A 25,443-nucleotide genomic window follows, 5' to 3' on the forward strand; every position below is an offset into this window, starting at 1 on the left:
TAACTATCTTAGGATAATGAATTCATGAATACCTTCTTTGAACTCTCTAATTTCTACTAAGTTTCATTATTTTTGAGCCTATCTGTCTACATCTACACACTTTAAAACAGTAGTAAATGTAGTTGATGTTATGACATGTTTGTGACTTTTGTATCTTTCGACTTAGGGAAGAAAAGTTACAAAGGCAATAGAGCCACTTCCCACAATATTAATGTCATAGATCAGGATGCAGCAGGGTGGCCATAGTGTGGAAGAAGATTCCCTGGAGTCTTCCCAGGATGCTAGTTCCTAGCTGTATTACAGAATGAGTCCTACGTTATGAAAACCTCCTGGCTAAAGAGGAGTCTACTAGTGTTCCCAGAAATTTTGAATAATATCACAACTCCCCAAGAAAATAGGAAATAGCAGAAGAACAGCCAAGTAGGAATCATGTCCCATAAGTCACTCGGAATATCTTCTTAGCATTGTCAAGGTAATGAGTATATTACTCTCAGAAGCCTTGGCAAGAATCAAAACAGATTTGCTGCAGATAGACGGAGAATGCCTACTTAGACTTGCCCATTTTTACAGTGCTCTAAAATGTCTTTGAAGTCCTTTTATGGTTTTTTTTTTCTCACAACTAGAAGTGGCAATGATAATTTCATTATCAAAACCAACTTCGGGTGATATGGGAAAACTGCATAACAACAGCATAACTTCGTGGCATCTAGGAAGCTTGGCTTTCAAGAAAGATACTGCTTTTATTTTCTTCAGGCACATATTCAGAGTCTGTTTGTTACTATGGAATCACGTATGATGTCATAAATTTGACATTCTAAGTGCCAATAGACTGGGCCACAGAAGCAAAAGGAAATGGAGCTGAGGGGATGAAAATCTGCACAACAACAAAAGAAGTTCAATAATTAAAAGAAATGAGTCAAACATCTCTGAAACAGAAAAAGAAGGTGAGTGAATTGAATGACCTAGAATTTTGCCAAAGACCTGAGGAAATATAGATGTCAGTCCATCATTTACCTCAGGGATTGCTCTACAACAATCAAATAATTTCAGATAACAACGTGTTGAGAAAAGGGGAGGAAAAATAAAAGAAATGAAGAGTGGGGTGGAGAAGGAGAGTAAAGCATACAGTATAAAGCAATCCAGTAAGTCAGCATTTACTGAGCATTTGCTCATGTGCTGGTGGTAAGAGGTGAAAACACAGTTGCTGTCTTGGAAGAATGCACAGCCTAGTAGGAAAGGGAAAACAAAGTTCAACTCAGTGCTCAGTAAAAGTATGTATAAAAGACACAGGCAACACAGAGGAATGTTTAGCTTTGGGAACTTCTCCCAGGTCACGCTGAGCTGAATTTTTAAAGAACATTAGAGGGAAGAAGAGGTTACAAGGAAACAGAGTGGTATAGGCAAATACAAGTCATTTAGCAGAAGTAGAATACAGACATAAACTGTAGAGTGGAGGGCAAGTCGGAGGTAGACAGTATGCATCAAGAGACTCCTGGTCTAATTAAGTGAATGAAGAGTGTATCCAGAAGTGAAGCATATTTAGACTTATATTTTACAAATACTATGCTAAATAAATGGGTAGATGGATCTAGAAGCTGGGAGAATTTGAGGCCATGAAATCTAATCAAAAGGCTATATTCTAAGAATGAGGCTTATGATAATTTGAAGCCTGGAACAATGCAATGATAATAGGGATGGAAAGGAAGGACTGGATTTTAAATAGCTCTTAGAATTACATGGGAAGATTTTATGATGATGGCATGGGGGTGATGCAAGGATTTTAGGATTAGTTCCAGGACCACACAGCTATGCCATTCTCTGCAGTCCAGATGAAATCAACTGAATCAACTCACATGGATGAGATTTTTCCAGGGTGCAAGGCACACAGCATAAAGGGATGAACAGACTCCCCCTGAGCACCTTGGTCTAGACTAGAGGTTAAGCTCCTTAAACAGATAAGTAGCACTAATTTGATCACATTACAGCTACTGAATTAGCATGAAACAATACAAATAGTACTCCAACACAACAGTATTTCCTACAATTGAAAATGAAAACAAATACTTGGATAGGCGTCTGTGATGTTATTTTCTTGGCTCTCCTACATGGCCTTCTCTGTTAGTTTATTAATAGAAATCTCTTTTCACTCTAGATGCTATGAGTAATTAGATAATATGAACAGAAGATATGCCTTCAATAGATCTGTACAGGATTAAGGTCCTTGATTTTAAAAAACAGACTAATATTGTTGAGGCTTAGATCCACAGAAACTTGGAGCTACAGTTCACTAAGAAAACAAGCAAGAGATGCTTCAATTCTACATGGCAAAAGAAAAGTTCCATAAATAGCAATCTTCAGAGTAATGGAGAAAATTGAAAGTTATTTTGTGTGAGCAACTTTTTTTTTTACTAAGGTATCATTGATATACAATCTTATGCTCAGTTTTCACATGAGCAAAATTGTGGTTGCTACATTCCCCCCTATTATTAAGTCCCACCACATACCCCATTATAGTCACTGTTCATCAGCATAGTAAGATGCTATAGTTACTACTTGCCTTGTCTTCTCTTCTTTGTGCTAAACTGCCTTCCCCATGCCCTCCCCCCCATACTATGTGTGCTAATCAAAATACCCCTTAATGCCCTTCTCCCTCCTTCCCACCCACCCTCCCCAACCTCTTTCCCTTTGGTAACCACTAGTCCCTTCTTGGAGTCTGTAAGTCTACTGCTGTTTTGTTCCTTCAGTTTTTGCTTTGTTGTTATGCTCCACAGATGAGTGAAATCATTTGGTACTTGTCTTTCTCTGCCTGGCTTATTTCACTGAGCATAATATTCTCTAGCTCCACCCATGTTGTTGCAAATGGTAGGATTTTTCTTCTTATGGCTGAATAATATTCCATTATGTATATGTACCACCTCTTCTTTACCCATTCATCTACTGATGAACACTTAGGTTGCTCCATGTCTTGGCTATTGTAAATAGTGCTGCGATAAACACAGGGGTGCATATGTCTTTTTGAATCTGTGATCTTGTTTTCTTTGGGTAAATTCCTAGGAGTGGAATTATTGGGTGAAATGGTATTTCTGTTTTTAGTTTTTTGAGGAATCTCCATATTGCTTTCCACAATGGTTGAACTAGTTTACATTACCACCAACAGTGTAGAAGGGTTCCCCCTTTCTCTGCATCCTTGCCAGCATTTGTTGTTGCTTGTCTTTTGGATGTTGGCCATTCTAACTGGTGTGAGGTGATATCTCATTGTGGTTTTAATTTGCATTTCCCTGATGATTAGCGATGTGGAGCATCTTTTCATATGCCTGTTGGCCATCTGAATTTCTTCTTTGAAGAAGTGTCTGTTCAGATCCTCTGCCCATTTTTTAATCAGGCTATTTGCTGTTTGGGTGTTGAGGCGTGTGAGCTCTTTATATATTTTGGATGTTAACCCCTTGTCGGATCTGTCATTTACCAATATATTCTCCCATACTGTAGGATGCCTTTTTGTTCTGTTGGTGGTGTCCTTTGCTGGAAGAAGCTTTACAGCTTAATGTAGGCCCACTTGTTCATTTTTGCTTTTGTTCCCCTTGCCCAAGGAGGCAACTTCACTTTTAAATACAAGTCCTGCTGACCCCAGGAACTCCTCCCATGACATTTCCCGAGCTACCATTTTTTAAGTGATAAATGCCTCATTCCCCAAATCTATAAACCAGCAAATTTCTATGTTAAAGAATATTTATATAGTTCTCTGATGTGTTATTTTGTACTCATGCTTGTTAAAACAGGGGGAAAATGTCTAAAATTTATATGTTTTTCATATTGGCAAAAAGACAAGTTCTGATTTTTATTTATCCTTTTACTTCCAAACCTAAGGCTTGTAATGCACCTGAGATTAAAAATTAATAAACATTCTTGGTTTCCATATTAAGAATGAAACTACAACAAGGTACTCAAAAGACAGCCTTGAAGCAGAGAAAAGACGGGACTCCGGGAAATCAGGAGGTCGTCTCAGCACTCAGGTGAGCCGACCTCTTCAGAGCTCGTGAGAGAATTAAAGAGCAGAAAGCACATTAGGAAATATTAGGGGGCAGGGGAGTTCTTTGTGAGAAGACTGAGCTGTAAAGATCTGTATTAGGGGATACCTAATATCCTCAAGGAGAGGCTAAGGGAAAACTAGGAGAAGCTGGGCCCTGCCTTCCCCTCCAGTGCACATCCCCATGTTCACGCAGAACCTCTGGTGTAGAAACTACAGCCATCTCCTCTGCTCAGCCGATGGGAGTAGACTGGCCTTTGCTCAGATCCGGGAGGGAAGGGGAGTCTGACCATCACACTGACCATTTTCTGCACAATCTTCCAGATGAGGCGTGCAGTCAATCCGAATCACTCGCTGAGATGTTGTCCCACTCGGGGTCACTCGTCGTGTAGATGCTGCCTTTGTGCAGCTGAGGGAACAGTGCTTCTTGGCCCCTGCCGCACAATTCGTGTGTATATTCACATGTGCCTGTTGTGGCAGCAGGGCCAGCAGATCACCATGATCAGGGTGAGCACAAATTAAATTACTGATTTTGGAGGGGAGCCACAGGCTACCTGGGTGAGGGGAAGGACACGGGGAAGAGAAATTCACCCACTTGTCTCTCCACGATTTCCTCCACGCTTTTCCCCCTGAAAAGGAATGCCCAAGGGCTCTGTTCCTTGTGTAGGTGCCAGCTGCTCTCACCTTTGAAGTCTTATAAAAATTGGCAGATAGGTCTTTCTAGAATTTGCCAGCAGGCTTATCCTTAGGGAGAAAGGAGGAAAAATGGTCAACTCTACTTGTTGCCTATAAGAGCTCTGAGTCACATGTGAGATACGAGATTTGGATTTGTTTCGTGGTTTTGGATGCTCTTCTGGGTGGATCCCCACTTTGTTGTTCCTCAGAGAAGTCAGGTTTGGGCCAAAGCTAGAATACTACACAAGGGCCAAGGCTGAATTAAGGGACATAGAGGTCAGGGACCTTCTCTCTGGGCTTTGCTGTGGTTAGCCTGACATTGTTATTCTGTAGGCACACGCATGGAAAGAGTGGGTGGTGGGTATTACACTCTTGGGTCTCTTCTCTCCTCAAAAGGGAGCACAAGAATTATCCTTGCCAAAGGAAAACTCCAGAGGGCACCTTGGGCGAAATCAGTGGTCCCGAACTGCACAGAGCCCCTCCACCAGAGCTCCATCAGTAGACGAGCCAAAAAGCAGGAACACCAGTCTTAAGGTAGAGAAGAGATGAAGGGGAGGAGGACATAACAGAATAATAATAATAAACATTCATTAAGGCTTTTTATGTGCCAGGCCCTATTCTATGTACTTTATATGTTTTAGCTACTGTAGCCCTCACAAAAAAAGCCCTGTTAGCCCCATTTCACAGTTGAGAAAATTGAAACAAGAGTTATTTGCCTAGAACTTCACATTACTAGCACTAACAGAGCTAGATTAAAACCCAGGGGCTCTAGGTCTTTAAACTGCACACTTCATGTTCAAACTCTATGGTTCTCATTCCTTTTTTCATTTACTCAATAACTACTCATTGAGCACCCAAGACTCAGGAGGGGGCAGGGTAGAAAGATCAACAAAGGAGATAAATTGTTGAAGAGTGTTAGATTGTGCAGCACTTGGGGCTCTTAACTAGGTCTAGCCCCATAAATTTTGAGATTGAGTTTTTGGATACAGAGAGAATACAGACCCAGCCACTACCAACCCATCGGTCTCTGTGAGCTCATTAATCTAACCAAGAATATGCCTTTTGAAACAATTACAAAAACAAATAATATATGGACGCTTAATAATATATTGTACACTTCAGTAATGGAGTCCTTTCTCTAGAATGGTTTCTTCCTATTTATGAAGATGCTTCTCCCCATTTGAAATCCACTGGCACACAGAGCTCTGAAGGCAATGGGGAAACACTCAATACCCCAGCCTACCAACCTTCCCAGCAATCATTGTATTAAACACTAGGCAAATGTGGAAGGAGATGCCCCAAGGGGCTTTGTAGGAACATCTGGTCTGGTTGCTCATGGAGTTAACTGGAGGTCACAGGTGGAGAGAGTGGCTAGCAAGGTCCCTTACTTAACCTTTCTGTCCAAACTGAAGGTTCTAATCAAGCAGGTATACCAGAGGCAAGTGACAGAACTTTGCAAACTATGTGCCAGCTGTCTTTTAATGGCAAGGAAAAGGACCTGTGCTCTATCTACTCCAAGAAACAAACAAAAATGTGAGGTGCTGATAGAGATGCTAGGGGAAATGAAAGCAGACTGTCTCTGTCCACTTAACAGAAATGTTTAATACCTTGCAGCACAGAGCTGAGATTATCCAGGATCTATCTAAGGGCTAGGAATGAAACAGAAGGGGACAGGTCCTTGACTCCAGCTGATCAGAGATGGGGACAAACACCCCAGAGGAGCATCCAACTCAGTTGCCACTTTCTTGCTCCAGCTCCCCCCTAGCTCTGCAACCTCCCAGACTTCACCCACCTCCCCCAGCCAGCAAGAGTCACCCGGGGAACTGTCAGCAAAGCCATCGCTGCCCTCACCGCCCGCGTCCTCCATGCCTTTCTCACGTCCGCCCACGCCCCCGGATCACCAGTCCCAGGCGGGGTCCCGGCGCAGCACCAAGATGCACGACAATCCGGAATCCGGGGCTCACGGCATGGGGCAGGAGATCCGCGAGTCCCGGGACGCCAGGGACACGCATCCCCGGGAATACCCGCGCACGCCCCCCACAGAATGGAAGTCCTTTGCCCAACGCAGGGCGCTCAACCCGTCCCAGATGGACCGTGACTCCGTGTCCGACCAGACCCAGTGGCGGGAGGAAGAGGATGACTACGACGAAGCCTACTGGGCATCCGTGCGGACGCTGTATGAGAACATCCCAGGCTGCTCGCGCCCCGGGCCGGTAAGGCCGCCGCCCTGTGCCCCGGGCTCCCCTCGTGGAGCCCCGCGGCCTGGGCCTCTCCCAGCTGCCCCCTCCGGGTGGTGTGGGGAAGTCCGTCCCGGCTCCCCGCTTCTCCTCCCCAGACCTCCCACCTACGCTCTCAGGAGGGGCCCCGCCCTCGGCCCAGCAGCCCAGTGCTCAGCTGTTCTCTTTCCGCGCCCTCTTGGGATGAATCCTAGTCCCGATCCCTTCGGTCTGTGTGACTCCCGTCCCGGTGGCCCCTCGCTGCAGCCCAAGCCCAAGCATGCCATCACCGTCGCGGTGTCATCCTGGGCACTCTTCAACATGGCTGATGGAAGCAAGATCTACGAAGAGGAGGGTCTGGAAAAGTACATGGAGTACCAGCTTAACAACGAGAACGTCATCCTGACCCCCGGGCCCGCCTTCCGCTTCGTCAAGGTACCCTGCGAAGCCCTGGATGGCGAGGGAAGGCCCTGGGCAGGCCCTGGATCTCATCCGGGTCCCCTTATAATTCCTGGTCCGCCCTTACTGTTCTCGCCCTTTGAAAGTTGACCCCAGGGCAGTTTAAGCTTCCGTAGAGGCTCCAGACTGTTGAGGAAGGGACTCCAGCCCTAGATTTGCAATGCTGAGCTCTTCTAAGTGGAATCCTAACCACCAGACCTGGAACAGAAACCTCTGTTCTCTCCTTGGATGGAGCAGTAACCAGAAGCAATGAGTTTACAGTTCTGAGTAGTAGAAATGAAAGTCCTCGTTAAAATTAGATGAGATTTCACTTTAGCTTTTCATCCCCAAACACAGCATACTTAGAAAACCAAGATGCTTTTGGCACCTAGGATAATGATTTTAATACAGAAAGGAAGGTTTTTCTAACCTTATACTGAAATGTATAGCACTTAAAAGTCTGGTCCCGTATATAACTTATACAAATATTACACAATAACATCATAACCAGGCAGTAACAAATGATACCTCAACAAGTTGTGAGCAGAAATTACTTATGGGGCATGGTAACAGTATGGGAGGAAACGACAAACCTATTCCAAAGACTCATGTCTACAAGCAGACAAAGTGCTCGCTTTGGCAGCACACATACTAAAATTGGAACAATATGGAGACCATTAATTAGCATAGCCCCTGTGCAAGGATAACATGCAAATTCATGAATCATTCCCTATTTTTCACAAAATAATAATCAGATGATCGAGAGGCAGATTTTATAAAATCCTCCCCCTCAAAAAACAGAGCAAAAAGGGGTTAGCCTGATCTTTCTAACTACCCAGTAGAGATAATTCTAGTAAATCAAATGTTGTAACAATTTTCAATACATATTACCCATCTATTCAGTAAACATTAACTGAGGTCCTGTGTATCAGAGACTGCAAAAACAGATACTAATGGCATACCCTCCCATAAAGGAGCCATAACCTTTGAGTGAAGTCTTTAAAGCTTGAATTTGACACGGATGAGATCTTTTCTCTTGAGACCCAATGCCCACCTTGCCTGTAGTCTTCACACACATTTGTGTTTGTGACTCACAGGCACTGCAGCACGTCAATGCTAGACTCCGTGATCTGTATCCTGATGAACAGGACTTATTTGATATTGTGCTGATGACTAATAACCATGCCCAAGTGGGAGTGCGGCTTATAAACAGCGTCAATCACTATGGTAAGTAAAATAAATACCATGTGGAAGAACAGCTCGCTGCTCTGGAAGAGAGAAGCCATGTTATTTTGCTAACTGTGGCCTAACTAATGCAGTGTCTTTGATACTGAAACCCCCTTCTGCGTGAGGAATGTTTATTTGCCTATGTCAGAACAAGAGAGGCCATGCTCATTTTTAACTTCAGCACAGAGTTGGGCCCAAAGCTCTGGACTTAACTTGTCAAGTGTGAATTTCAAAGTCTTAATCCCAGATCCTGTAATATATTTCTCTGTTTTATGTTTTTCACTTCTGAACTTGACTTCAAGGAGCCGTCAACCCAGAGGCTTTCTCTGGGTGATCAAACTTCTTGTTCACCACAGATACACGTTAAAGGTTTAAAGTTTTTCATTCTTTCCTTTGCACTCTTAAAATATGATTCTCTCTCCACACGCATCAAATCCATATTCATGCCAGGAAAATTGTCTTTATTCCTTTACATGGAAAATTTGATTGACTCTTGTGTCTTCAGAGTGTATCCATCAGTGTGTTAGAGACTTAGTGTCAATTTTTCCTGTTAGGGAATTACCTGACTTCTTATCTGGAGACCTTTGGCCTATTTTCTAAGTGACATATATAGAAATGTCATGTCAAAATAAGGTTTAAATTTGGCATGTTTAAATTTATAATTTAATTTATAATTATACTTTAATATTTATTTTATATTTATATATATATCCATAAGTAATCAAGATATATTTGCAACTTACGAATTTTATATTATCCTAATTATAAGGCTGATGTCTTACTGAGACATACTTTTAAAAATGTTTGCACTTCAAAATGCAACCTTCATAGGATTATTACATGAAATGAGAGAATGTATATAAAAGCTTTAGCATAGAAGAGTGGCATAATCACTCAGTAAACAGCAGTAATTATTTTCACAACACATAGTCTTGTTCCATTTAGTAGGTGATTTACATCTATCTATCCTTCACAACACTAAGCCCAGCCAGGCTAGTAGTATAATGAATTAGTTATTTACGTGTTAATTCTGCTAATGAATGGACTGAGCCTAATTTTCTCACGCAGGCTTGCTCACAGAATAACAACCATTTACCTGAAAGACTTAGGTACTTCCCTCCTCAGGGTGCTGAAAATATTTTATAGTTCTCTCTTGTTACATAACAAGTATGTTTATATTCCTGGCCCTTCAATGAACTGTGATCTTGAGAAGACAGGTGATGTTTCAATCATTTCTGAAATAATTACTGATCATTAAATTAATATTATTTAAGAATTCGTACACTTTTGTGCCACTTATGCCTAATGTTGGCTTAAGTGAAAAAGTGAGACTATTCTGTTAATACCACAGCAAACACTCCCACCTTAACTGTTGATGGATACTATCTACTGTCTTGGTCCACATAGATAATAAACAACTGACTGGACTCAAAATTCTGCTTTCTTTCATGTGCTTTCTATCATAGGTCCTTGAATGGGTACGTAATGTCTTCTATGCATGTTATACTTTGACTGTTTTCACACTGTTGAACAATGTTTTGCTTTTATAAATAATCCTGCCCTAAGAACTTCTTACATAAATCTTTATCAAGAGTTTCAGATTTCTCCAGAATAAATTCCTTAAAAAAAGAATCCTAAGTCAAAAGGTATAAACCTGTTAAAAGCTCCTGATACATATTGTCAAATCACTTTCTAGATAACCTGTACCAATTTATACTGTCATCCATAAGGTTTGTGGGTGCCTGTTTTACAAACCTCTCATCTAGTGGGTTTTTTTTAACTGTTGTTGATTTGCAAGGCATTCAATGTGTATTATCAATGTTTAGTCTGCTAATAATTGCATTTAAAATTTCAAGTCAGGGAAGAGACGACTTTAGACCTTTTGCTGATTTTAGAACACAGTTTAAATCCCAGCATTATTTGTTATTAGTATTGTATTGTTATTGAAAAAATACAAAAATGGTACTTAAGATAGAGTTGCATTTTAACTGGTCCTTTTGACAAGTGAGGAGTTCTATTCTAGACAGTCAGTGTGAACCAGCGGACTTAGATATCCAAGTTTTTATGTCTCAGGTTCCTTTTTAGTAATGAGGATAAGAATGCCTGCCCTGCCTCTGTGAGAATAAAATGGCACAGTCTACATGGATGTACTTCAAAAGCTGTCATGCACACATCCACTGTCATAAAATATCTGAGACATTGTCCCATACTGAAACTTTGAAAGCAGCTCTAAAGCCTCAATAGGCACTGTTATTACTAAGGTGACTTTAATTTGTATTTACAGTAAGTATGTTGTCTTCGTCTCTGATATAGCAAAATCCTTCTTGCCCAATAATAGGCTTACTAATCGACCGCTTCTGTCTGACTGGTGGAAAAAGCCCCATTGGCTACTTGAAGGCATATCTTACCAACTTTTATCTCTCTGAGGATTCTGAAAAAGTACAAGAAGCAATACAAGAAGGTATTAGTTTGCTTTTACCCCTCTAGTTAATAAAGAAGTTTGTTGGTTTCCCTTCCGATGGGTTTCATATATAACTATGTGGCTTATGTCTTTGTTGAATTTTCCACAAGGGGTCTCCATGAGTGGCAGCCCTTGAGTTTGTCTTTTAGAGCTTTGACCCTCGTGGAGGTGGACACCCTCAGTCATTGTCCCACAACCCATTTTACACTTTCCCATCCCTTATAGAGACAGAAATAGTGTAGACAACTGTTTTGAGATGTGTGGTTGTGAAGAGGAATTTAGTCAGCAAGTAATAGCTAAAAAGGAAATGCAAGCTCTGGGAACTTTTCTTTTTAATGGTAGAAACTAAAACTCATGGCCCTGAGAAGAGTATTAATCAGTCCTCATGTTTGGCCAGGGATAGCCTCTGCAACAATGTTTGATGGAGTCAAAGACATGGCTTACTGTGACACCCAGCTCCGTGTGGCCTTTGATGGGGATGCCGTCCTCTTCTCTGATGAGTCTGAGCACATTGCCAAGGAGCATGAGCTAGACAAATTCTTTCAACATGAAATACTATTTGAGAATAAGCCTCTAGCTCAGGTAGGTTCAAAGAGCTCTAATTAATTTTGGTCTGCTTGCTTTCCTATATATATATATTCATTGTAATGGCTTCTACATTATTTTAGGAAGGCCACTCCTTACTTCACCTTTTCATTTTTCTCCTTCTTTCATAAACTCTTCGTTTTGAAGCATCTGCCGCTGACATTTTTTAAACTTCAGCATTCTTCTGTCTACTGTTTTGAAAATGTTTCTATGATCTTCTCGTGTAGTCCTCAAATTATGAGTAAGAGAGGTAATACAGCTTACCAGTAAGCCATTTGTCCATAGCAGGTTCTCAAAATAGTAAGGTCATTTCCAATAGGTCAGTAAATCTTTCTGTCCATAACCTCAAGCTCCATAACAGCATCACTTAATTGAAAAAATCTGCAAAACTGAGAGCTTAAACTAAATCAAATGAGCTTCAAACAAGTACAAACTATGAACACTTAATCAAAATGAAACTAAGTATTTAGGTGTTTGGGGAATCAATCCATGTATTAAAGTGTTGAAGTCATAGTCTGAAATGAACAAAACCTATAATTTCTTAACAAACAGAAATGGAAACCATCAAAATATTCTCCAAACTGAATTTGAACTGATAGATCATTCAGTTTTAACCTATGAATCATACCAAGGATTTAATCAGCCTTTTTCCGTCAGCTCTTCTTGAATTTAAGATCAACTTAAATATACTATTTTCACTTAAGAGCATGAATAGACTAATTGAAAGCTGAAAAGATTTACAAACTCGTCTCACATTACTGCAAGTGATATTTAAACTGTGTGTGTGTGTTTAACTTCATAGTTCCTTCCTAAATAGCTTCCTTAGAAGCTTTGATCTTGTGTCATGAAGTCATTCAGTGTTAACAAAGTTTTGTTATATTTTACATAAGTCTGTTTTACTGAAATTCAGAGCCCATTGTTTATTAGCCTTTATTATTGAAATGTGGAAAAGCTCCAAAAAAAAGAACAAGAAAAAAAAAAGAGTTACTTCAAGATAAGCTTCAATTAGCATTTTTTCATCTCAGGGAAACAATCCAAATATCTTTTTGATCTTGCATTTATCAGTTCCTTTTTCCAAATCTTCAATCATTTTTTTCCCAGTAAACAACTAAAATTGTGAAGCCTAACACTAGTTATTGCAGGTATAAATGACAAACTTCTATTCAGCATACTTGTTTTCATTACGCAGTACTTCTGGCAGTGGATAAAAATGCTGTTTTTTTACATTAAAAGGGTAGCTTTTCTGTAAAAATCAGATTTTTCCAGATGTGTTTCACTGATGAAAAAGAGGTTACGAGATACTATTCCTACCCAAGGCTTTCAAGTTTGTTGGTATGGGGCTTGTGGTTTGGTTATGACAGTGTCCCATTCGTCTCATATGGAGGAGCTCTGGAAGTCACCAGCAAAAGGGACAGCTGGAGAGGATTAATTTGGCTACTCTCAGCTGATAAACCTTCAGTGAGGTACCATGACTAGTAATGGATGTCTCTTGATTTGATACGAACCTAGTCCCACCATTCTGGAATAGTGGTCTCCAAGTGTATGTTAGTGAGTGGGTGTGCTTTAATCTGAGTTTTTGAGGTATAACTTACATATAGTAAAATTCATCATTTTTAGTGGAAATGCATAGTTGTGAAACCACAACCAACTTAAATACTCAACATATTCGCAAAATTCCTTCATGCCTGTTTGCAGTCATCCTAGCCTCCTGCCTCCAGGATCTATCAACCACTAACCTGATTTCTATCCCAAGAGTTTTACCTTTTTCAGATGTTATATAAATGGAACCACACAGGATGCAGTCTTTTGAATCTAACTTGCTATATTTAGCATAATGCCTTTGAGACTTATCTGTGTCATTCCATGTATCGGTAGTTTGTCCCTTTTTATTGCTGAGTAGTATTTTGTTGTATGGATGTACCATCTTTCTTTATTCATTTACCTACTGGAAGATATTTTGGTCTTTTTCAGTTTTTGGCATTAATACATAAAGCCACTTAGAGCATTTGCCTGTAAGCTTCTGTGTAAACATAAGATCTCATTTCTCTTGGCTGAATACCTAGGAAGACGATTACTAGGTCACATGGCAAGTCTATGTTTGACTTCAGAAGACACTGCCAAACTATTTTCCAAAGTGGCCATACAACTTTGCATTCCCAACAACACTGTATGAGAGAGTTTTTTTGTTCTGCATCTTTGCTAGTATTTGACATAATCAGTGGTTTTCTGTTTGTTAGTTTGCTTGTTTTAAGCTTTTCCAGTGGTTATATAATGGTTTCTTACTGTGGCTTTAGTTTGCATTTCCCTAATGACAAATGATATTGAGCATTTTATCAGGTGATTATTTGTCATGATATGTATGCTTTGGCAAAAACATCTGTTCAAATCTTTTGCTCATGTGTACTAGGTTTTTTTTATCATTGAGATTTGAAAATTCTTTACATATTCTGGATATAAGTTCTTTATCATTATCAGATATGCGTTGTGCAAATATTTTCTCTCTGTGCTGGTGTTTTCATTCTCTTAATATCCTTTAGTGTCTTTTGATGAGCAGAAACAATTTTGATGTTCAAGTTACGAATTTATTGTTATGAATTGTTTTTAATGTCATATCTAAGAACTCTTTGTCTAACCCAAAGTCACAAATTTTTCCCATGTTTTTGTACATAAGTTTTTTAATTTTAAGTTTTATCCTTTTAGTATTATGATTTAACTTAAGTTCATTTTTCAATTTGTACAAAGTATTGGTTGAAGTTCATTTTTACTAGTTATGGATATCCTTGTTGTTCCAACACTATTTGTGGAAAAGACTGGCTTTCCATTCCTTTAGTATTGGTATCTATCCTCTTACCAATATCACAGTCTCTTGTCTTGATTATCATAGTTTTATGGAAAATCTTGGGCAAGGTGGTATGAGCCCTCCAAATTTGTTATTTTCTAAAATTCTTCTGGATATTCTGATTCCTTTGCATTTCCTTATACATTTAACAATTAGCTTGTCTTCTTCTGGAGGAAAAAAGTATCCTGCTGGGATTTTTATTGTGATTGTGTGGAATGTATAGCTTAATCTTGGGAGAATAGATATCTTAACAATATCAAGCCTTTCAGTCCATGTGCACATATATCTCTCCATTTTACTCATCTTTGATTTCTTTCATCTGTATTTTGTAGGTTTCAGCATGCAGATATCACACTTATCTTTTTAGATTTATACCTCAGTATTTTATAATTCTTTGGTGCTATTAAAAATGATACTTTAGGACCATTGTCTAACCCCATATACAAAAGTAAACTCAAAATGGATCAAAGACCTGAATGTAAGTCATGAAACCATTAAACTCTTGGAAGAAAACATAGGCAAAAACCTCTTAGACATAAACATGAGTGACCTCTTCTTGAACATATCTCCCCGGGCAAGGAAAACAACAGCAAAAATGAATAAGTGGGACTATATTAAGCTGAAAAGCTTCTGTGCAGCAAAAGACACCATCAATAGAACAAAAAGGAACCCTACAGTATGGGAGAATATATTTGAAAATGACACATCCGATAAAGGCTTGACGTCCAGAATATATAAAGAGCTCACATGCCTCAACAAACAAAAAACAAATAACCCAATTAAAAAATGGGCAGAGGAACTGAACAGACAGTTCTCCAAAAAAGAAATACAGATGGCCAACAGACACAAGAAAAGATGCTCCACATTGCTAATTATCAGAGAAATGCAAATTAAAACTATAATGAGGTATCACCTCACACCAGTAAGGATGGCTGCCATCCAAAAGACAAACAACAACAAATGTTGGCGAGGCTGTGGAGAAAGGGGAACCCTCCTACACTGCTGGTGGGAATGTAAGTTAGTTCAACCATTGTGGAAAGCAGTATGGAGGTACATCAAAATGCTCAAAACAGACCTACCATTTGACCCAGGAATTGCACTCCTAGGAATTTACCCTAAGAATGCAGCAATCAAGTATGAGAAAGATCAGTGCACCCCTATGTTTATCGCAGCACTATTTACAATAGCCAAGAATTGGAAGCAACCTAAATGTCCATCGATAGATGAATGGATAAAGAAGATGTGGTACATATACACAATGGAATACTACTCAGCCATAAGAAAAGGGCAGATCCAACCATTTGCAGCAACATGGATGGAGCTGGAGGGTATTATGCTCAGTGAAACAAGCCAAGCGGAGAAAGAGAAATACCAAATGATTTCACTCATCTGTGGAATATAAGAACAAAGGAAAAACTGAAGGAACAAAACAGCAGCAAAATCACAGAACTCAAGAATGGACTAACAGGTACCAAAGGGAAAGGGACTGGGGAGGATGGGTGGGTAGGGAGGGATAAGGGGGGGAAGAAGGGGGATACTAAGATTAGCATGCATGGGGGGGTGAGAGAAAGGGGAGGGCTGTACAACACAGAGAAGGCAAGTAGTGATTCTACAACATTTTTGCTATGCTGATGGACAGTGACTGTAAAGGGGTTTATAGCAGGGACCTGGTATAGGGGAGAGCCTAGTAAACATAATATTCGTCATGTAAGTGTAGATTAATGATACAAAAAAAAAAAAAAAGGGAGTTCCTGTGTGGTGACCTCCAATGAGTTCTATACAAGGGTATAAAGGGCATATAAAAGTGTAGGCAAAGGGTCTGTTGTTGTTTATACAGAGGATCAAAGCCTAATTTGGCTACCCTGAAAATGAACTAAGATACGATATGAAAAAGAACTTCCAATATCAGCACTGTCTGGAAGACTCATGCCAGAAGATGATCATCAAAAAACCCCAACAAAGATCCACGCACTGCTACAGCTGTAGATGCACTCACCCCACCAGCTCCTGGACTTGCCATTGGAATGAAGAAGGAGATATCTAAGCTGGCCTGTGCATACAGTAAAACAACAAATTTGACTGGATCTATACTGTTGGAACTCAAACAAGAATTAGGAGAAGTGCAAATTGTAACGCTCCAAAATCTTACAACTACAGACTATTTACTATTAAAAGAACATAAGGGATGTGAACATTCCCCAGGAATGGGTTGTTTTAATTTGTCTGATTTCTCTCAGACTGTTCAAGTTCAGTCGGACAATATCCACCATGTCATAGATAAGTTTTCACAAATGCCTAAGGTGCCTAACTGGTTTTCTTGGTTTCACTGGAGATGGCTGGTAATTACAGGTATGCTTTGGTTATGTAACTATACTCCTATTATGTTAATGTGTGTGTGCAATTTAATTAGTAGTTTAAAACCTATACATGCTGAAGTTACTCTACAAGAAGATATGTCAAAGAAATAATCAATCTTCCCATGTTTTCTTCCGCCTGCTACTTCTATAGCTTTTCTTCTTCCTTCCTAATTACAACCCTTAAATAGAATTCGTGCCTCATATCAAATTTACAGAGTATCATAATTCTTCCAAGTGGTAAAGACACCTTAAAACAAATGCTGGGCATAGAAGCCACAGGGCATAAATATGCAAAGAAGTAAAAAGCTAACCTTTTCAAACAATAAGGCTTCTCTCTCACTTACCAACTTTACATTTCCCTGTATGGCCCCGGAAGATGACTGGTTAGCCAGAGACGGGTAAGATTCCTCAAGGGAGGAACAACCTAAGACAGGCACAGTCGCAGGGGGGCCATCAGGTGAGAAATTGGGGATCAACAGAGGTGAGGCTTAGAACCTCACCCCCCCCCTGTTCTGAGAGAAATCTTCTGCATACGTGGATGTTTTATTGCCCTTGTCTATCTTGGATTAACACATAGTCTACAGGCACACACCTGATCATCTACATTTGCTCTCTTACAACACTAAACTATGTTTTCTACCTTTATCTTGTATCTACCTACCACTTCAGCATTTTATTAAAAATAGTAATAATATAGAGAGAAATGTGGTATCCACATATAAATCAAGTATAAAAATCAAATGAGTATTCATATTTGAACTGACTGTTTATAGTTCATAATGCATGAGCAAACAGAAAGTTTCTGTGATGACTGCCCTTGTACTGTTCACCATGTAACTTATTCACTATGTAAGAATTTGTTCTCCATGTAAGAACTTGTTCGTTATGCTTCAGAAGATTGGAGACTGACGAAAATTAGGCTTGGGGTGGATTAATGATTGTGCATTGAGCATTGACTCCCCTATACAGAATTTTATTGTTGTTAACAACCATTTGATCAATAAATATGAGAGATGCCCTCACAAAAAATAAAATAAAATAAAATAAATAAATAAATCTAGGTAACAGCAAAAAAAAAAAAAATGATACTTTAAAATTTTTAACTTCCAATTTGTTTACTGCAAATATATAGAAACACAATTATTTTTACATAGTGACCTCATATACTGCAACTTCTTTGTTTAAGTCACTTGTTAGTCACAGTAAAATTATTGTAGATTATTTGGGACTTTCTACACAGGGAATGTTGACTGTGAATAAAAACACTTTCATTTTTTTCCATTCTTTATGTCTCTGATTCACCATTCTTGCCTTGTTACCCTTGTTAGTACACTCAGTACAATGTTCCACAAGAGTCATGAGAATGCACACCCTTGCCTTCCTTGGTCCCTGATCTTAGGGGAGATCTTTCAGTCTTTGGCTCTTAAGTACATAATCTATAGGTTTTTTCAAGATGCCATTTGCGAGGTTAAGGGAGTTGCCTTCTATTCCTATTCTTTGAAAATTTTTATAAGTGCATATTGACTTTTGTCAAATGGCTTTTCTGTATCCGTTAAGAAAATCATGTGGCTTCTCCAGTTTGTTGTTACATAAATTATATTGATGGATTGTAAAATGTCGAAGCAGCTTTGCATTGCAGGTAGAAATTCAAGTTGGTCATGTTGTGCTATTCTTTTCATATACTATTGGATCCAATTTGTTAAAATCCAGTTTAGAAACCTTTTGACTTTATATTCTGGAGAGATAATACTCTTTTAATATTTTACAGAATAATGCTGACCTAATAAAATGAGGTGGGAAGTATCTTTTCCCCATCCATTTTCTGGAAGACTTTGTGTATTATTTCTTCTTTAAATATGTGGTAATATTCTCTAGAGAAGCTATCTGGGCTTGGACTTCTCTATAAAGGAAGATTTTTAACTAAGAATTCAATTAGTTTTAATAGATATAAAACTACTATTCTGATTTTCTTTTTCTTCTCCTTCCTCTTCTGCCAATTTATGAGTTTGCATTTTTTTTTTCGGACCAAAAAAAGTGAATTTGTCCATATAAGTCATTGAATTTATAAGCATAAAGTTTTTCACAAATTATTGTGCTCTTACTATTTTTAGGATCTCAAGTGATGCATCTCTTTTCATTCCTGATATTAGAAATATTATTTGTCTTCTCTCTTTTTCCCCCGCATTGGTCAATTTGGGTAGACTTTAACAATTTTATTTATCTTTCCAATAACCAGCTCTTCTTAAGTTTTTAAAAGGTGTATACTTAAGGCCACTGATTTGAGGCTTTTCTCTTCTAAAATAAGCATTTAATACTTTAAAATTTTATCTAAATGTTGATGTAGTTGCATCCCACAAATTTTGATAGGTGGTTTGTAATTTTCATTCAATTTAAAGCCTTTTTAAAAATTTCTCTGTGATTACTTCTTTGATCTATATGTACTTTAAAATGTATTTGATTTACATGTATTTGTAAGTTGGGTAACTGTCAAGTATTTAGAATTTTCCCAGATAGCCTTCTGTTATTGATTACAAGTAGAATTCTCTGGTAGTCAGAGACTATATCTTCTATAACTTCAATTCTTTAAATATGTTGAGGAATGCTTTATGCCCAGAATATGTTTCATATATACTTGAAAAGAATGTTTATTCTGCTATTATTGAGTATTTAATAAATGTCGATTGATTAAGTAAATTGATAGTGTATTATTCAGGTCAGGCTGCCCACGTTTTTAATACTGTCAGTGACTGTCTACTTCTTCTATCTACTATTGAGGAGGTGGCATGGAAGTCTTCGATCATCCCTCCTTTCAATTGTATCAGTTTGCTTCATGTATTTTAATCTTTGTCATTCAGTGCCCAAATATTTAGGACAATTACACCTTCTTTGAAAAATTAATCCCTTTTCATTATTATAATGCCCCAAGATTCATATAACCACTTTTGCATTTTTTTCATTAATGTTTGTATATATTTTCTGTATTTTTTCTTTTAACCTATTTATTTTTACATTTTAGTTATCTCTATATTTAAAGTGTTTTTTTGTAGATATTACATACTTTGCGTTGCTTTTTTGTACAATATGACAGTACCTGTATTTTAATTGCTGTTTTTAGTCCATTTACATGTAATGTGATTATTACTTTGATTGGATTAAAATCTACCATCTTCCTACTTTTTTCTATATATTCCATCCATTCTTTCTTTTTCCCTTACCTTTTGCTTTTGAATTTATTGTATGTATTGTGTTTTTAGGATTCCATTTTATTTCTACTACTGACTTTTAACTGTTTTTTAGGGTTACCCTAGGAATTACAGTATACAACTTTAAATAATTACAGTCTTCTTTCTAACAGTATTATGTTGCATCATGGATAATGTGAGACCTTGCAACAGTATACTCTCAATCCCTCCCTCCCATATTCAGTGTTGTCATACATTTAACTTCCACCTGTACCATAAACTCACAATACCTGGCTATTATTTTTTATTTGGTGAAACAATTATCTTTAGAATAAATAAGAAAAAAATATGTCTTTTGTATTCATTTTCATTTTAACCATTTCTAGGGATCTTCACTTCTTTGTGTAGATCCAAGTTTCTCCATGGAATCATATTCCTTTTGCCAGAAGACCATCTTTTTTCTATTAGTAGAGTCACTGATCTACACTCTTATGAAGGTTTCACATGAACAACATTCTGATTTCCACATTCATGCATATTATCAATTCCTCACCTCCCATTCATTGCAGTCATTGCCAAAAGACCATCTTTTAACATTTCATGTGGAATTGATATGCTGTTGCCAAAAGGCTTTGCTTTTTCTTTTCCTGAAAATTTTTATTCTCCTTTATTTTTAAAATATACTTGATTTTGATTGGATATAGTTTTCTGAATTTACCATATTTTACTTTCAGCACTTTAAAGATACCCATCCACTGTCTTTTGATTTGCACAGATTCTGAAAACAAATGGTTTGAGATCCCTATCTTTGGATTTCTGTATAAAATGTATCTATTTTTCTCTGGCTGCCTTCAAGATTTTCTATATTTCTCTGTGTTTTAGCAGTTTAATATGGTGTGTCAGGGGGAAGGGGTTCCACAGGATTTCAATGCCCTGCTATTTTTTTCCCCCCACTATTTTTTCTATTTATTTTCCATTTAGGTAATTTCTGCTGACCTTTTTCAAGTTCATTGATTTCTTCCTCAGCATTGACTCTACTGATAAATCCATCAAAAGCATTTTTCATTTCTGTACTTTAATTTTTATTTCTAGCATTTCCATTCAATTCTTTTTTTCCATTTCTTTGCTGAAATTACTAGTCCCCTCATATGTTCTCCACATTCCAAAACAGTTATGATACCATTCAGTTCTCTGCAATTCCCTCTCTTGTGTTTACAACATCTAAGTAATCACTGAGTTTTCTTCTGTTAGTCACTTTCTTTTCAAGGTTGTTTGCTCTTTTTGTTTGTTTTATTGCAATGTCATAAAGCTTTAATTAATTTCCAATCATAGTGTGTAGACTGTAGATACTTGATAATTAGTTATTTTGCCTGATAATAGTTATGCCTCCTATTCTGCTACCAATTAGTATAAGGATTGAATTAATCAAATCAGGAGTTTGACTAAGTAGGCATTTTGTTGTTTCTGTTGTTACCTTCATTTCACCCCAGACTTCAAATTCCTCTGGTAGGGAGCAAGAGGGTTCTTCACAGTATTCCTCTTCTACTTTCAGTTTTAGGCCTTTCCTTTGTGTCCACACCTCACAGATGGTCTCCATGTTGTTATCCCTCTCTCAACTATTGCTTGTTGTCTCTGCAGAACAGTTTGGTGAGGTCATGGGGAAGGGCATTTTCTGTTGTCCTAGCTTAGCCTAAATCTCAGACAAACTGTATCTTCCTAGGTTTTAAGGAAGAAATTTTACATTGATCTTGCCTTTTCCCCAGTGACAGGAGATATCCACTGGGCTGGGTGTATAAGTCTCCTTTCCCTTTCCCAGTGGTTGAAGGTTTTCCCTTCCCTTACCGATAGTAGTAGATCTTTACCAGTGCCCTGGGGGTAACAGTGTCTGAAGCCCTTCTTCCAGCAGTTTAAGACTTTTGTTTTTTAGGAGATATGAGACAAAGTGGAGTTTTAGTCTTTTCACACAGCGGGTAGTTGCTTCCTCCCCTCCAAGCCTGCACCAAAGGTTGCATTCTTTCATCTCTCACCCTGCCTGCAGGGTTTCTTACAGAAAACTAGGGAAGTACATATAAGGGAAAAAGCCTGTATGGGAGTGTGTATTTGTTTTGTTTGTGGCTTCCAGGGTTTGTATTCTCATTAAACCATACTTGGACTTTACCAGTTGCTTTTAAAAATTACCTTAACTTTTTACTAGATTATCTGGCTTATTCTTATTGTTAGGAGTAAAATTCTTTCCAGCTTTCTACTTCCTAGGCAGATTCCACATATTTTATATCATACAGTTCCTCAAAAAGGTATTTGAATAACTCACCCTCATATTCCTATGTTTTATTGACAAATTATACTCTTGTACTACTGCACAGATACACAAATTATAAAACGTACTAAAAATGGAAGAAAGAAAGGATGATATGGATACCTGGTTTAAATATGGTGACATACACTGACCAGTCCCTAATTATTCCCTTTGGTAATTACTCAAAGCAAGATGAACTGTGTTCCTCTACGCTGTAAAGTCAAACTATGAGTGGAGTGCCTCCTGCTAACAGTCACTACGTTCCCTTTGCTGTTTTTGACAAAAAAAAAGTTATAGATTTTTCACCTATGTATATGCCTCTCACCATAAGCAACTAATCTTTTTGCATGTTTTTCCTGATATATGTAGCCTCAGAGAAAGAAATACTAAACAAGTGATCTCATAAGTAAGCCACATTTGTAGAAAAAGACATCTTTTGCAAGACAGCAGGAAAAAAGAGCTTTTGAATTGTGAAAATGTCAGTCTCAAAATGCTCCTTTAACATTCGCCAGGAACCATCTTATTGTTAGAAGAAAAACCAGTCTACTTCAGTGATGAATAAAAAAAGAACCAGCACAGAATATATGCAAAGATACAATGAAAAATAAAAAGAGCAAAATCTATTAACACATGAGAATTCTCACTAGAAATATAAGCCAAAGTATAGGTGAACATTGTAACTAAATAATTCTCATGACTTTCAAACTTAAAGTATGGTCACAAAGCAAAAATACAAGGCAAGGAGGAAATCATAAGACACTGAAGTGTAGAACTCTGGAAATGACTAGAATTGAAAAAGAAAATTTGGGGGAAAATAAATGGCAAAAATAATAGATCACAGGTAAAGCAAATCCAACATAGGCATAATTGTAATCCCTGAAGAAAAACAGTGAAATTATCTTCTAGAGAGAGTTCTGTGTGGTATATACAAAATACAAATTTATATAAAAAAACATAAATCAAGAAAACATCCTGAATTATCAGAAAATGTTAATTCATACATTAAACAGTTAAAAGATTAAAGGCCACATTATGTAATAGAAAAACAGAATAGCATGGTCATCACTGAGATATGCCGTAGTAAAATTATTTAACTTCAAAGATGAAGAAATGATTATATGGGCAGCCGGCATACACGAGTAGGGGGAAAAGTTCAAGCTGTCCGCAGTCTTCTTCACAACAGCACCTGATAGCAAAAGACAGTGGAGCACTACTTACAAGATCATATGGAGAGAAAATATAAATTCTATATCCACCCAAAGATTCATTCAAGTGAAAAGGAAATAGATCCACAGTTGAGAACATACTGCATTCTCAGGGATTATTATTTCCATAACGTTTTCATGAGAAGACTAGTGATAGAGCCAATATGTACATGACAGGAAACACAAAGGCACCAAAGGGCACAGAATATATTTGCCCATAGAAAAATAACTGAAACAATTGTAGGGATTAGGGCAGCAAAAAGAAAGCCCATATTATCTTCCTAACGATGCAGAAATCATGTAACTAATGAAAACTGGGAAAATGTGGAGGAAAAAGGTCAAAGGAAAAGTAAGTATGCTGATACCGTTAGTTACAATAGCTGATCAAAGGATAAAATGTAAAGCTGATAAACAGAAATATAAGAATCTTTAATAATCCAAATGCAAACACTGAGAAAGATGAAACAAATAAAATTGGATGGTGAGAAGAAATAGAGGAAAAGAGAAAGGTAAAGAGGTAACCTAATTTCATTATTTCTTATGTAATAAATAATAGTTATTGGATTTTTAAAAAACAGAGGACTGAGGGTACTATAAAAGTTCTAGTTATAAAGGTAATGAATAGAAGGAAATAATAGAAACCTTTTTAAATATTAGAAGAAACACAGATGCACATGTGCACAAAGAAAAAGGACACTCAGTGAACAATCCTTTAAAATTTTTAAACCCAAAAATGTAATAAAATTATAAAGCAGAACCATTATCACATATATTTGTAATACCAGTAAGTATAAATGGCCTAAAACTTAACTTTCATTTCAAAAATTAAGACTATCAGATTGGATCACATAGCAAAATAAAGTTCTATGCTCTGTACCAAAGATACAGCTACAACTAAGTGTTCAGAGAAGCTGAAGATAAATATGGGAAGATACGCAAAATAATTATAAATAAAACACAAGGTTGGATTGAAGAAAACCCTGAGTGAGAAAATGGCATATACTTCATAAGGTTAAAATGTGCAATTCACAAAAGGCTAATTAAAAGCAGTGCTTTTTGTGACTGAATTTTATTTAGTGTCCCGTTTTGCTATCATTTGGATAGTTTGTTTTTTGCCTGATTTAACCTTTCATAGAAATTTATTTCACTTTTAAAATATCTGTGTTTAGACGTTAAATTTGTATGGTAACCCTACATTTATTCCACGAATGCAAGGATATAAAGAAATATGTTAATATAAATGCAAGGAGTTTCAGTATTGCGCCCTTAGCCTTATAATACCGCCAATTTGCAGTATTATATCCTTTCATAAGCTCGGCTTTTTTAGCATTCCATTCCTTTGGCACAGTAGATCACAACTGTGACATATGTTCCTTTTGCAGGGTCCCTTGAAAGGCTTTCTGGAAGATTTAGGCAGACTGCAAAAGAAGTTTTATGCCAAAGATGAGCGGTTACTTTGTCCTATCAGGACCTACCTGATTACAGCCAGAAGTGCAGCCAGTTCAGGAACCCGTGTGCTGAAAACCCTTCACCGCTGGGGTCTAGAGATAGATGAAGCTCTTTTCCTTGCTGGAGCTCCCAAAGATCCCATCTTGGTGGAAATAAGGCCCCACATCTTCTTTGATGACCGCATGTTCAACACTGAAGGGGCACAGAAATTCGGCACCATCACAGCTCAAGTACCTTATGGAATTAATGAAAAAATGAACAATTAGGTATGGGGAGGAGAAATAAAGCAGTCAGTCTGCTAGTACAGAAGCCACTTCTTGTGGATCTCCTCTAGGGTAGTCAGGTATTTCTGAAGATTGGACATCAGAACTTAGTCCATTTGGAACGTTTTTCCCTTGATTTTTCTGAAAACATTTAAACCCTCAAGTTAACCTTCAAGTTAAATGACTCTTTAGAATAAATTTAGAATTTGAATGCCTGAATGCTTAA

At 37.8% G+C, this 25,443-nt stretch overlaps 1 protein-coding gene, 1 long non-coding RNA gene and 1 other non-coding gene across 8 annotated transcripts in view; 2 read left to right on the plus strand and 1 right to left on the minus strand.

Annotated features, from left to right (window-relative positions):
* The window catches only part of LOC118910551 (uncharacterized), a 47,655-nt gene that overhangs the window by 19,562 nt on the left and 2,650 nt on the right, over positions 1-25,443 (minus strand). Inside the window, exons 2-3 of one of the 3 annotated variants that reach the window (XR_008995944.1) lie at positions 24,981-25,188; positions 23,145-23,486 (exon numbers count right to left, since the gene is read on the minus strand). This is a non-coding gene — a long non-coding RNA (uncharacterized LOC118910551). Of the gene's footprint in view, positions 1-23,144; positions 23,487-24,980; positions 25,189-25,443 lie in introns of those variants that run through there. The other 2 variants (XR_008995943.1, XR_005024029.2) reach the window with 2 other exon arrangements.
* Positions 912-25,220, plus strand: NT5C1B (5'-nucleotidase, cytosolic IB). Of its 4 annotated transcripts, none has more exons than XM_036881794.2 (10): positions 912-944; positions 3,921-4,010; positions 4,349-4,531; positions 5,096-5,237; positions 6,452-6,912; positions 7,183-7,350; positions 8,451-8,580; positions 10,919-11,041; positions 11,439-11,623; positions 24,888-25,220. In XM_036881794.2, exons 1-10 carry the CDS (start codon positions 912-914, stop codon positions 25,218-25,220), a joined length of 1,848 nt encoding a protein of 615 aa, XP_036737689.2. The 4 variants fall into 4 exon arrangements, with proteins under 4 accessions (XP_036737689.2, XP_036737690.2, XP_036737691.2 ...); XM_036881795.2 differs by having other exon boundaries at positions 5,096-5,233; positions 6,454-6,912; XM_036881796.2 differs by having other exon boundaries at positions 3,921-4,009; positions 4,399-4,531; positions 5,096-5,233; positions 6,454-6,912.
* Positions 7,981-8,091, plus strand: LOC118910638 (U6 spliceosomal RNA). The gene has a single exon (XR_005024084.1). It is a non-coding gene; the product is annotated as a U6 spliceosomal RNA (small nuclear RNA).

This window comes from Manis pentadactyla, chromosome 2, assembly GCF_030020395.1.
Source record: "Manis pentadactyla isolate mManPen7 chromosome 2, mManPen7.hap1, whole genome shotgun sequence".
Classification (NCBI taxonomy): Eukaryota; Metazoa; Chordata; class Mammalia; order Pholidota; family Manidae; genus Manis; species Manis pentadactyla.